General features: G+C 36.4%; 3 protein-coding genes across 13 annotated transcripts in view; 2 read left to right on the forward strand and 1 right to left on the reverse strand.

Annotated features, from left to right (window-relative positions):
• Window positions 1–14,563, reverse strand: part of LOC106884031 (mRNA-decapping enzyme 1A) — a 39,370-nt gene that overhangs the window by 3,059 nt on the left and 21,748 nt on the right. The window contains exon 1 of one of the 10 annotated variants that reach the window (XM_014935234.3): window positions 2,619–2,706. The exons of 6 other annotated variants lie outside the window; for them this stretch is intronic. The gene's annotated coding sequence lies outside the window, so the exon portion shown is untranslated. Of the gene's footprint in view, window positions 1–1,648; window positions 1,917–2,037; window positions 2,328–2,541; window positions 2,707–14,563 lie in introns of those variants that run through there. 3 more of the 10 variants (XM_014935233.3, XM_014935232.3, XM_052972766.2) reach the window with 3 other exon arrangements.
• Window positions 2,350–11,970, forward strand: LOC106884040 (uncharacterized). Of its 2 annotated transcripts, none has more exons than XM_014935252.3 (2): window positions 2,350–2,501; window positions 10,178–11,970. In XM_014935252.3, exons 1-2 carry the CDS (start codon window positions 2,350–2,352, stop codon window positions 10,242–10,244), a joined length of 219 nt encoding a protein of 72 aa, XP_014790738.2. In that variant the 3' UTR covers window positions 10,245–11,970. The 2 variants fall into 2 exon arrangements, with proteins under 2 accessions (XP_014790738.2, XP_052828734.1); XM_052972774.2 differs by lacking the exon at window positions 10,178–11,970 and adding an exon at window positions 4,283–10,125.
• On the forward strand, window positions 10,628–11,970 carry LOC149132643 (uncharacterized). Its single transcript, XM_089362524.1, has one exon. The coding sequence runs from the start codon at window positions 10,628–10,630 to the stop codon at window positions 11,657–11,659; it is 1,032 nt and encodes a 343-aa protein (XP_089218650.1). The 3' UTR covers window positions 11,660–11,970.

The raw sequence follows: 14,563 nt of genomic DNA on the forward strand, positions 1-14,563 counted from the left end.
TTGTAGGGAGTTAAGGGTTGATTATAATAAACGAAACCATTTGAAAAGAGTTGCATAGCAGTTGGGGGGGGGGGGGTAAAATAAAGCTAGTTCCAGAGGCATCAACAAAATGATATTAGATAAAAGAGGAAAACACCCACTTAAAGCTAAGTGAAAATGGATAAATGTAGACACCGAGAAATAAAGAAGGTTGCTGATTTAGTTTGATAAAAAATAAATAAGGCAACAATGGGTAGCCAGAGAGAAAGCACTAGAGTAGTTAGCAATGTGTAAATTTATCAATTTATATTTAGCCAATATAAATTTATCAATGGTTATAACCAGTAAATATTGAAATAAAATAAACATTTCTTAAGTAATGAAATGTGTGTGTTTGTGAACAATTACTAGCTGTCAATTGACGATACATTAAAAAAGGTAAATTTGTTGGGAAGCCTTACAAAATTAGTTTTCATGCTCTGATCAAACAGGTGTAAGAAAGCAAGCAGCTGTAGTACTAATATTGAGAAAAGAAATTATTGCTTAGTGAGAGTGCAAAAATAGCACCTATGATCTTTCTCAAAGACACCAAAACTAGTGGAAGGAATCTGTCCTTAGACAGGAGACCTGGTCATGATGATTGTAACAAAGTGGATTCTGGCACCAAAGGACCAGATAGTGATATTAAACTGAAAAATATACTCTCCTTTTATTCTTTTGCAGCTGCAGATTTTAAAATTTCATTTACTTATCTATCTTTAAAAATCACTGGAACTATGAATCCTAATTTATTGATTTCTAAATCAAAACTATCATTTTGTTACCTGTATGAAATATTACCCTTAATACATGAGAGTTATTTAAATGATTTATAACAAGACTTCAAACACACGCACACACTATATACTTTGGAAGGGTCATTTTGCCAACAAAATCACACACACACACTAGACTAGATGCATTTCACTCCTTTTTATTTGTATCAGTCAATTAACTAGTCAACTGTCGGATCTATCAAGTAGTTCGTCAGAGCTCATTTGTCAGTCTGCGACCTGATCGATAGCGTGTCCTCAACTTCTGTGAGGACAGAAGAGGGGTAGATGAGAACCCACTACAAACGAAAGGACTGTGACGAGCCAACTTGACTGATTAAACAAACGATCGATCAGTTAGCTAATGACAATAAAAAAAGAGAAATCAAAAATCGTTTCTATTGATAAAACGACCCAACTGGAGTACACTATCAAGTATCTTACAAACTGAAGACATATATAATACATATATTCGATGTTTACCAAAACAAAGTTAAATTTATAATTCGTGGTTTGCACCAAAATCATAAAAGACATTTAGCTAGTGAAATGCAAACGTAAAAACAGCTGTTGTTTGGCCATATCACCGTCCCAACAGTTTTCTAGTAATTATGTTAAGCCAAAACAGATGTTGGACAGTCCCAGTTCAGCCCCGCTCGAGTAGACATATGAACAAACGTTCCAATTGTGACCATCCAATTATTTTGTATATATGTAACATTGTCCAGTATGTCCTTCCTTTTCAAGACAGCAGGGCATGATTTGAGAGTAATTAGACTGCTACTTCTAATATGCAGAGTAATTACACTGAGATTTCCTATAAATAAGAAAATTTATAACTCGGGTGACTAGAATACCTGGAGCCAATCGATTCTCATTAGACCGGACATAAACGAGTGTGCAAAATAAAATGGTGGACACATTCTCTTTTGTTAAAACTATTCCGCCTGCTTCTACATATTACTATGGTTTCAATAATAGAGAAAATATTTTAAGAGAATAAATATTTCCATAGAATTTGTTCTATTTAAAAGCAAAGCAATCGTTAAAAAATGCATCAGAGTACAGTTATTCGAGTAACATATAAAGTAACGGCTTTTAATAACCAATATACAGTAGTAGTATAATTCTGATAGTCTTATCAAAATTAAACATTAAATAAAAAAAATCGGATACTATATCGGGAAGACAGAATTCCTAAAGTAACTGAGTCACTAAGATTTATAGAATATATTTTTATACTAACTTCTTTACAAAAGTCATCTGAAATGAAATACATATCGATGTATGTCAATTATCTAAATATTTCCTTTTCACTAACTTTATAGATATTTTTTTCTGTAGTATTAGAGAAAGGTCACAGTTTTCTATTAAAATATTCTAGAACTGTGAAAATAACTGCGATTTCGTGTACTATCGCCATGTTGAAGGTGTTTACCTTCAACAAATGCAGAAGGAACGAAGGATAAAAAAAGATTTTAAAAAACAGCAGTAATAATCAAAATCCAATCAATAATAAACTCTATGTGCGTGTGTGCGCGCGCGTGTGTGTGTGTACATGCGTGTGCGTGCATTTGTGTTAGAAAGTAGGCTGCAGTGTGGAGTAGAAGCTGGAACTGTATTGCCAACTATCGACATAATCCACCAACAGTTTTTACTGTCCTATGTTTTCCCGATGTTTCTGCTGAAACCGACAGCTCCACCTAAAAAGTAAGTGTCACCACAGACAATAAGAAAACACCCAGCTCACTTGTCATCCTACTCCGACCCAATACCAAACCACACAGCTTTTCCTGTTTACGCAAACACAATTTTGTTTACACTCACCTATGACAACACAGTAACACACATATTTATGTATTACAAAGAAGCACACACAGCTATCTTTTTATTTCCTATGCATTACAACAGAAACGCGTGCGGGAAAACACACACACACACACACACACACACAGAGTCTGTGAGAAATTATTGGCATGGGTGTTATTTCAAGATGCTGGTGTTGGAAACAGAAATTGAAACTTGATAGCAAACATTTTCCATCTGTACAGCAGCACGGATAGCCCGTAATCAAGGTAGTCTAGAGAAACAGAATTAAATATCGAGATCGTGCATTCAGGTTACATAATTACAATTTCATAACGCAAGCATACATACAAACACGCATTTCAATAGTTTGATTAAGGCAAAGCAAAGCATTTACATTATAACAGACAGACACACCTATCACTGAGGGTGTAGGGACTGTTTGTGTATGCGTGTGTGTGTGTGTGTGTGTAAAAGTATACGTTTGGCACGAACGCAGTTCTAATGTAGGCTCAATTATGTAGAGTGTATACTTCATTGTGATAATAAAAGGCCTTTATTTCCACATGATAATACACAGAATAATATATACTCATAGATACAAATATATAAAATTATATATAGATATATAGACATAAACACTTGTATATGTATATGTACATATACACACACACACATATATATATATATAAACATACATAAGCCTATTAATGTGATTTTGATTTAATTTCGGATTTTTCTCCTAGTTTTTCTCTTAATTATTAAACCACTTTTTTCCCCTGCATTTTAATAGATTTTTACCTCTTAAAACAAATTACTGAAATTCATAATTTTAACAATCATCACAAAAGCATCCACACATATACACACACATTCGTACAAATGTATCAAAATAATTCACATATCTTGAACCAAAAGCAGTCGTTTAATGACTGTTTTTATGGCTGTGTATACACACACACACAGATATGTAGATAGATAATTAGAGACAGACTGCTGGATAAGTGGAAGCATGGCTGTGTAGTTAAAAAGTTACTTCCCAACCATGTAGTTTCAGGTTCAATCCTAGTGCACTGAGGAAGTGTCACCTATCATAACCACAAGGTAACCAAAACTTTTGCGAATGGCTTTGGTAGATAAAAAGTGGAATTATCCTGCCACATATATATATATATTGATATATAAGGGTAAGATCCAGAGATCCAATTGTAGGAAGTGGACAGTGTACAGTCAGAAACAAGAACAATTTATTGGTGTCAAAGGTTATACACTTTTTCCCCCTATGAAAGTTATGAGGAAATTTGATAAGCTGAAAGTTTCTGTACAGCTCATAGTTAGCAACTAGAGTTGCTATGAATGTGAATAAAAATTCAAAAATTGAGGGAGTAGAATGGGTAAAATGATTAGATAAGTTGTGTGTCCCTTGTTGAGTAATTATTACATCAGAGGATCAGCTCGCTGAGAAACATATGTAGCCTGGATTTTACCCATTCCATTCCCTCAATTTGGATACATACATATATATATATATATATATATATATATATATATGCATATTGTCTTGAAACAAGTGTAGAAGTGGACTTAACATATGTTTTAAGTGGCATAAGTCATTCAAATTACATATGTTGGTTGAGTAACTATTCCTCTATAGTAACTCTCCTCTTTGGTCTTCTTCATTGCAGGGAAATAATGGGTTCCAAGCAGAATCAATATGTCATCATTGAATTTTTTTATATAAGAGTGGTGCAGGCCATCCAACAACCAGATGACATAACTGACAAGAGCAATGTTCACATGCAGACAAAGAAGGGGAAACCTGCATTGAAGACAAACCATGCAACTGTAGCCACTAACATTAATTGCCAGTGAGTGGAATAATTGATTCACACAGGCAAGTCACAATCTGTGAGATTATTCCACACAAGGCATTATAGAAGACAAACAGAAAACTTTGGGTATTGGAAAGAGTGTGCAAAGTGGGTATGTTCGTAGTTGACATCTGATTTGAAGGAGAGGCGTGGAAGTCTGCTCTGACCTGATGGAAGCATTTGAAGCCTATGAAGACATGCTTTTTCTAATCTGGTAACTTGGGATGAAATGTGGGCATATAATTATGATCCATAAATATAGGATCATTGTATGAAATGGCCTCATACCTCTTCTCCAAAACCTACGAAGTTCAAGAGCCAGTGACCAGAAAAGAAAATCTTGGTGACTGTTGGAGGAGGGAGGGATGACAAGGGTATTATTCTCCTTGATTTTCTGGAATGTAGTTTTTATCATATAAAAATTTTCATTACTTTTGCAACCTTGTCAATGGATGCCGACATAAATGGCCATATGTTTTATTAGTGATTGTCATATACAAGGCTAAGTCAGGAAGAGAAAGTATATCACGTGTGTGTGTGTGTAAAATTCCATCATTTAAAAAAAAAAAAAATCAACATATAGTGAATTGTTTTCAATTCTTTTGGAAATATCTCTCATAAATTTATAACAAAAAATTGCAGTTACAGTTTGATCAAAATACCTGTTACCCCAGCCATTGCAAAACTTCTTACTACATCTCAGTTATTATAATCCCTTCACTTTCCTCACACCTGTATTTAATATTTCCAACTGCTACTCACTCCCTTGACATCTGTTGTTTCAGTCTCCATCAATAATGGTGATCACAAACAAAAATACTTTGAAAATATATATAATGTACACACACACACACATATATCATTATTTTAGCATCCACTTTTCCATACTTGCAAGTGTCATACAAAATTCATTGAGGCAGTTTTTCAACAGCTGGATACACTTCCTGTTGCCAACCATCACCTGTTTTCTCTGTAATATTTTCCCAAATGACCTGCCATGTTTTCACTGAAGATTGCAAACCAAATGGTACTACTTGTATGATGGTGACATTTACGTACAATAAGCATATGATGTCAAGACAAGGAGACAGAAAGACAGATATGTGCACATGTATATTCATACATATATAATGGGCTTTTTTCAGTTTCTGTCTATTAAATCCATTCACATAGTCAGTTCAAGGTTATAGTTGAAGACTCTTGCCCAGCGTGTCTTACTATGGGACTGAAACCAAAACCATGAGCTTTTATATATATATATATATATATATATATATATATATATATATAAGAGAAACAAGTTAAAAATAATGGTCATTACATAATTTTTCCTTTATTGGAGCAAATTTGGCTTACAGCTGTTTCCAGTAGTCATTATAGGTATATTACTGATAGGTCTAATCAATTGGTCTATTGTCATAACCAGAAATGGCTCTGATGAAAGTAGCATTAAATTTCTTAGCTCATTCAATTTTCATCAATTGATCAGTTGACTAAGTGGGTAAACCTATCAGTAATGTGACTATAATGACTACTGGAAACAGCTGTAAGCCAAATTTGCTCCAATAAAGGAAAAATTATGCAATGACCATTATTTTAAACTTGTTTCTTATATATCACTCTGTGTAAAAACTAGTTTGTCTGGAGCCCATCCATGTATTTACAATAGAGAAATGTGATGAACCATAACCTTGAACCCTGCCACAAAATTACCTGAAGTTCTTCACTAATCTAAATAATATTGTTAGCCCGATGTGCCAACAGAGAGCTTATGAAGTATTTTGCCCAGATTGATAATCCCTCACAATTAGTTCTGGTTTATATAATACATATATATATATATATATACACGCACACACATATATAGGTGCAGGTGCAGCTATGTGGTGAGAAATTTGCTTCCCAACCACATGGTTCTGGGTTCAGTCCCACAGGGTGGCACATTAGGCAAGTGTCTTCTTCTGTAGCCTCAAGTTGCCTGAGGCCTTATGAGTGGATTTGGTTGACAGAAACTGAAAAAAGCCAGTTGTATGTGCATGTGTTTGTCCCTTAGTATTACTTCACAAACGGTCTTGGTGTGTTTATGTCCCTGTAATTTAGTAATTCAGCAAAAGAAACCAGCACTAGTGTGGTGCCATGCAGCTTCCAAGACTACAAACCCTAAAAGAGGTAACTTTATACTAGAAGACGAGGGGTTAAAATATGAAGGAAGGGACCAGAGCAGAACAGGTGTTTTGCTGTTGAAGAACTAAATGGTTACTCACATTATAGAAGAGAGGGAGAGCAAGCAAAATGGAGTTGTTGAGAGATAAAGATAGAGGAGATGAGCTATAATTTTGGGTTCAGTTCCAATGTGTAACATTTTGGGGCAAGTATCTCCTAAAGTCCCCAGACTTTCCAAAGCCTTGAGTGGATTTTGCAGATGAAAACTGAAAATGCCATGTATATATATCATCATCATTTAACGTCCGTTGTCCATGCTGGCATGGGTTGGACGGTTTGACTTGGCTGGCATGCTGGATGGCTGCACCAGACACCAGTCTGATTTGGATGTCCTTCCCAATGCTAACCACTCCAAGAGTGTAATGGAATTCAACCACCTAACCTCCGTGAGGCCCAACACTCAAAAGGAACTCAGCCACTTTACCCAATGCTTGAAAGGAACTCAGCCACTTTGCCTCTGTAAGGCCCAATGCTCGAAAGGAACTCAGCCACTTTGCCTCTGTGAGGCCCAACGTTCAAATGATGTTCTTTACGTGCCACCAGCATGGGTGCACTTGGCTTGATGGGTCCTCTCAAGCACACCATATTGCCTAAGGTCTCAGTTATTGTTAATGAAAATAAGTAAATATATTTCTCATACCTCACACTAACAACCTTTCCCAGTCCTTCCCTCATAAAATAGTCATCCCTAGCAATGATGAAAGGTAACAGACAGATGGAATACTATATGTATGCACCTGACAGGCGGAACGTTACAACCATGTACCCTTACAAGTAGAACACTTCATGTAAATATCAACAGGTGGTAGACTATGATACAATAAGTAAGTACTTATAGATGTCACACAACATTAAGTACTGACAAGTGGTGTGTTAACAATGAAGAATGAAGCTTAATGATGATGTAAGGTGACTGACAGATAAGTAGAATACTACAGGTGTATACAAACAGGTGGCACACTATGTGTAAGTACTAAATGGTTGTCAAGTTGCATCTAGGTACCTAGAAGTATTGGTGTGGGTGATACTATTACAATCCGCATCAGTAGTAATGATATGTGGATCAATCGTAACATTAGTGTGACTGTTAAGCTGGTGGACTGACAGATCATCAGACAAAATGCTTTTCAATATATTTCATCAGGCCTTAAGGCAGTGAGTTAGAATTGCTAGCACCTGGAGCAAAATAATTAGTGACATTTTGTCCCTCTTTCTGCTCTGAGTTCCCAAAACAATTCTGTTGGGGCTGGCTTTATCTTTCATTCTTTCCAGGTTGATAAAATAAGTACCATTTGAGTACTGGGGTCAATGTAATTGACATACTTCTTCCTTGAAATTGCTGGCCTTGTGCCAAAATTTGAAATCAGTATTTTTTCTGGCTTTAAGGTAGTGAGCTGGCAAAATCATTAGCACCTGGGCAAAATGCTCAGCAGCATTGTAAGTCCATCTTAATGTTCTTAGTTCAAATTCCACTGAAGTCACCTTTGCTTTTCATCCTTTCGGGGTCGATAAAATAAGTACCAGTCGAGTACTGGGAACTGATGTAACTGACTTACCCCTCCCACCAAATTACTGTCCTCATTCCAAATCATTATTTGAAATCATTATTCCTTCTGATTCTTTTCATTTTGAGTTCAAATGCTGCCAAGATGAACATTCCTTTTCTAGGGATTGGTAAAATAAAGCACCAGTCAAATAGATTCCAGGTAAAAAAAAGTCACAGGGGTTTTGTCGGGGGGGGGGGGGGGTTCCGGATCTCACAAATTAATTGACTCTTTTCCCTAGCCAAAATTGTGACTTTATTACTGGTCACCGTCAAATATTAGGTGGGGGGATGACAATGCAATAAAGTGCAAGGTGAATACTAAAGTCCATTTAATCAACTAACCCACCCCAACAAAAGTAGGTAATCATGTGTCTAAGTTAGAATCAAATATTACTATGGTTTGAGCAGTGTAAATAGATGGAGGCAGAGGTGGTGTTGTTGGTGGGCGGTGCTAGAGAAATTAAAACATGTTGGTACTGTTGTTGAAGGTAGTGCAAATGTAATGGTGGAAGCAAATGATAGTGGTAGGGTGGTGGTCATCACTGTTGGCTAGTCACGTCACAAGTCAGCCCTGATCCATTAAGACTTATGGTCAAAAGAAATTCCAGCCATGACCATGGCATATATATATATATATATACATATGTATCCACAAAGTCTGGGTACATGGGGATTAACACATACTTTAAGAAATTATTATTTCTTATATTTAATTGTTTATGTTATGATTTTATTTACTCCATGTACCCAAACTTTGTATCAGCTCAGTATCAGCTAGTATGACAAAAACTCCTGAAATAGAAGTACTCCAGAGAGATGTCCCATCACTATACCCCACGCTTAGATCCAGATGACTCAGATGAACGAATGACCCCCACCCATTGAATCCCCAAACAAGTGTTCCAAGTAGATGAAAGAAGAAACAAAGGATCTCCAAAGCTGTGGTTAAAGGCCCAAAGTAAAACTATCCTGAAAGAGTTCTCTATCGAAGAAAGAAAATGGTAAGAGTCAGCAAAGGACTGCAGCAAGTGGAGATCAGTTGTGTACAGAGAGGATAACTGCATTCAACATGCTGAGGAGGCAAGACAAAGACAAGAGTGTACAACAGTAGTAGACACTTCTGCTAGAACTTATCAACCACAAAAGATGTTGTTCAGAAAGAAGTTAAGTGAAGTAGTTGGATGTAATAAATGAAGAAGTTATTGTCTCTGCAATACCATAGATCAATGACAAAAAGGCCAAAGAAATATCTTTATAATACACACACATGTATATATAAAAACACACACACGTGTGTGTGTGTGTGTGTCCTTGTCTTGACATCATGTGATAGTCATAAATGCGTGTCACTGCCATAGAAGTAGTGTCATTCAATTCCAATATTCTGCAGAAACATGCTGGAGCATGGCAAAATATTACCTTGCTTGGAAACAGGTGAGGGTTGTTGACAGGGAGAGCATCCAGCCTCAGAAAATCTGGCACAACAAATTCCATCTGACTCATGGAAATATGGAAAAGTGGATGTTAAATGATGATGCTGAATGATGTGTGTAGAAAGATAGACAGACAGATAAATAGATAAATCTTGATACACACACACACACACACATGTATATTCATTTAACTACCCACAAGGTATACAATTTTCATCACAGGCACACAATTTTTCAAAACTTTACACATACAAACACACTCGAAATTGTGATGGTTAAAAAGAAATACAATAAGAATGATGATGTTAGTGGTTATCTTCAACAGAAATGACTGTCATTCGGCATAGAAATTTTTTTCATAAACCTTTTATTACTAATATTAGAGAGCTGTTTATACAGTTGTTATAAGCAATATGTTATCTTGTAGATAAAGACAAATAATACTACTTTGATGAGCAGTTATGTGTGATGTTTTTACTTCAGATGTTTTTCTACTTTTATTTTCAGAGTATTCAATTTAAAACAATCTTGGAATATGAGGCAACAACAGAGATGTGTTAGAAAGAATTACTAAATCATGGAATAGAGCTCAAAAATATTTTATGGAATATAAGAAGGATAGAGACCATACTGAAAGAAATTGCATTACATATAGAAGTAAAAATATATAAAAAGAAAAAAAACTTTTAGTCATTTTATATAATTAATTGTTAAATCATGAACATATAACAATGGGATGAACATTTTATGTCAAGTACAAGATCAAGAGAAGTATAGGCACTTAAAAAAAAATATTTAATATTACTGAAAGAAAGCACAGTCCTAAATCCAAATTTTTTCAGAATACAGAAAGACCATATATTATAGCAATATAAACTAATATAATTATGAATATAACAAAGTGAATTTTATAAAATTATATAATAATGTTTGTGAGATATACAAACCTAAGTTAAAATGATTAATGTTCAATCCATGAACGAGAGTGAAAAGCAGTCAACATCTGATACCAAGACAAATGATGACTTGCAAAGTACTGCAAATAGTAAGAAACCTTTCAAATGTGCAGTGTGCCGCAAAGGGTTTACTTTACGTGTATATCTCGCCAAACACGAATTGGCCCCAGAAGCAGAGAAACATTTCAGTTGTTCTTTCTGTGGAAAAGCTTTCAGCCAAAGAGATAAACTGAAAAATCATGAACGTACACACACAGGGGAAAAACCTTATCATTGCAATGTTTGTGAAAAGGCATTCAGCCAAAGAACACATCTCAGCAAACATAAACGTACACACACAGGAGAAAAACCATTTGTATGCTTCACTTGTGGAAAGGCATTTTCACAAAAATCTTATCTTCATAAGCATCAAAGAACACACACTGAACTAAAACCATTTGTGTGTTCTGTGTGTCAGAAGAACTTTTCACAGAAATCGTATTTAAACAAGCATGAACGAACTCACACAGGGCTAAAACCATTTGAGTGCGCAATTTGCCATAAAGTGTTCTCACAAAAATCATATCTTAACAAACATGAAAGAACACACAGTGCAGAGAAACCTTTTAACTGTAGCCTATGCAGCAAAGTATTTTCCCAAAGAGCACATTTAAAAAAGCATGAACAAACACATAGTAGAAATGAAATTTTACAATCAGAAAAACAATCAGAACCAGAAATAGAAGAAGAAGAAGCAAATCTAGAACAAACATTGCTGCCATTGACTGATCAGCAGTCCCTTGAACCATCATCACCATCACAAGTCCAATTAACATTTGAAACACAAACAAACTCCCAACAACTTACTTGCTGTATACAACCATTGATGCCTATCTCAATTACATCAGTGATACCAAACAATTCACAGGTAAATAATTACAACTGGTCAGCTGGGTTCCCAGTGACACCAACATGGGCTGCTGCTTGGACAAACACACCCACAGAACCAAATTGCTGCCTAAGTATATTAGAAGCTCAAACTGAAGAAAAATAACAGAAATCTATTCAATGTTATTAACTGCTAAAATAACATTTAGTTTAGAAGACATTACAATTAGATTTTAATTTATTGAAAATACAAAACACAAAAGACTGTTATTTCATTGACACACCACCACTATCTTATTTGCAATTTTAATTAATATTAAACTTTTCATGCATTTACCTTATAGAAACTACTTTTCCACCATAAGGATAAATTTAGTTCTACAAATTATTAACTTTTTACAGTAACTGAAGATGTATCTAAGATATTTTGTTTAAATAAAAATAAATAGGACAGAACTTTTAACCACTAACCAAAAATGTTAATTCTTTTACCAGAAGAAAGTTTTAAAAATATTAGCATATGATTTTTAGTTTTTTTTTTTTTTTTTGGTTTAACTGCAACTTTTCACACACACATATGCAGTGACGGGGTGTAGATCATGCAGGCCATGGCTGTGTAGCTAAAAAGTTCATTTTGCAATTACATGGCTTCATGGAATCGACCAAATTCAGATGCTGCTTTTCATGTGCCACCGGCACTGGCAATGACCCAGGCATGAATGGTGCTTATTGCGTGCCACTAGCATGAGAGCCAGTCAGGTGGCACTGGCATTGGCCACAACTACAATTTCCATTTTGATTGTGATTTTGATTTTGATTTTTGATTTTACTCAACTCAAAAGGTCTCAAGCATGGCGTGTCGCCCAACAATTCAGAGGTACTTTTTAAATGGGCTGGTTATGCGACACTGGTATAGGCTACAGCTGTGATCTCACTTTACATGCCAGATCTTCCCAATCACAGCATATCTCCAGAGGTCTCGGTCTCTTGTTATTGCCTCTGTGAGGCCCAACGTTCAAAGGTCATGCTTCAGCACCTCATCCCATGTCTTCCTGGGTCTCCCTCTTCCACAGGTTCCTTCCACTGTTAGGCAGTGACACTTCTTCACACAGCTCTCCTCATCTATACACAGCACATGACCATACCAACGCAGTCGTCTCTCTTGCATACCATGTCTAATGCTTATATCCAACATTTCTCTAAGGACACTTACACTCTGTTGTGTGTGTACACTGACATTACACATCCAGTGGATCGTACTAGCTTCGTTTCTTTCAAGCCTACGCATGTCTTTAGTAGTCATGGCCCATGTTTCACTGCCGTATAACATGCACACAGGCATCATACAGTCTAACTTTCACTCTGAGCGAGAGGCCCTTTGTAACCAGTAGAGGTAGGAGCTTTCTAAACTTTGCTCAGGCTATTCTAGTTTCTCCCCCGGGCATGTGATGGAATCTGTTTTCTGAGCATCTTCGGTGCTTATTGCCCCTGTGCATCAGCTACACACAAAAGCTATCATCCCGCTTAACCTTTCTTTGATGTTGCTGCACCTCTTATGCATCCATAGCTTACACTGGGTACATCTTATAGAGTCTCTACCTTTGCCTTTTCTACAGATCGAGCAGGACCTTCTACCTGAAGGGGTTTGTGATTTGTTCACCTCCCTACTTACAGGACTTTGATTTTTTCAACATTGACTCTAAGGCCCTTCAATTCTAAACCTTGCTTCCACACCTGAAATTTCTTCTCTAGTTCTGGTAGTGATTCCACTATGAGAGCAAGGTCATCAGCATAGAGGAGCTCCCAGGAGCAGCCTGTCTTAAATTCCTCTGTTATTGCCTGGAAGACTATGATGAATATAAGAGAACTGAGGGCTGATCCTTGGTGAACCCCTACTTCTACTCGGAATTCTTTACTATACTCATTGCTGCCCATTACCTTACTGACAGCATCCCTGTACAGCTCTTATTAACCAATCATCTATTCCTAGTTTCCGCATCGCCCACCAGATAAGGGATCAGGGGACACTGTCAAAGGCTTTCTCCAAGTCAACAAAAGCCAAGTATAGGGGTTTGTCTTTGGCTAGGTATTACTCCTGCAGTTGCCTTACCAGGAATATAGCATCGGTGGTGCTTCTAGCTGGTACAAAACTGAACTGCATCTCATCTAAGCAGACTCTTTCCCTAATTAGTTGGACTATGACCCTTTCCATGACCCTCATCACCTGATCCAGCAGTTTGATACCCTTGTAGTTATTTCTATCTAAAGCATCACCTTTACCTTTGTAGCAGTTGACTATGGTGCTGCTAAGCCAGTCATTGAGTATGACTCCTTCGTGAACTACCTGGTTTACAATACGGGTGACTAGACCATAACCCACACCACCAGATATTTTAAGCATCTCATCAGTGATTCCTGATGGGCCGGGGGCTTTTCCTGACTTCATATCCTTAATTGCCTTATCTACCAGGGAGCTATCGATTCGGGTAACTGGTCCCTCAACTGGGTCAACATTTGGCAGGCTCTCCACCTCCCATTCATTCTCCTCATTCAGCAGCCTTTCATAATGGCTTCTCCAAGCCTCTTTCTTAGCAGAATCATTAAAAGCAAGTGCACCATCATCCATGCAGACACATTTCTCTCCTGTAACATCACAATTTTCTCTCACACAATGTCTTGCAATCTGAAATACTTCAGTTCTTTGGTCCAAATATAAATATCAAATATCATGAAATATAAAAATATTTGGATTTCAATGTTTTTGAGATTGCATGATAACTGTTTTAGAATTGTAATGAAGAATGAGAATAAAATATGAAAAGTGAAGACAGGTGATTCTTAACAGGTGAAGAATGTTTTTAGTTTTCTCAGTTAGTAGTGAAGGGCAGTATGAAAGATACACTGAGAAGAGATTGCATATCTGAAGCATTGGATGAGGGAGATCAACAACTATAGTTTGGATATGAGACGAAAAGAAATATGTTAGGGAGAAAAAAAGATGATTGATGTTAGCTGGAGAAATAAATTGGCAGGTTGAAAACTGAAGAAAATAAAACTTAGAAACAACTAG

Source organism: Octopus bimaculoides, chromosome 14 (genome assembly GCF_046866305.1).
Source record: "Octopus bimaculoides isolate indiv1 chromosome 14, ASM4686630v1, whole genome shotgun sequence".
NCBI classification, from domain to species: domain Eukaryota; kingdom Metazoa; phylum Mollusca; class Cephalopoda; order Octopoda; family Octopodidae; genus Octopus; species Octopus bimaculoides.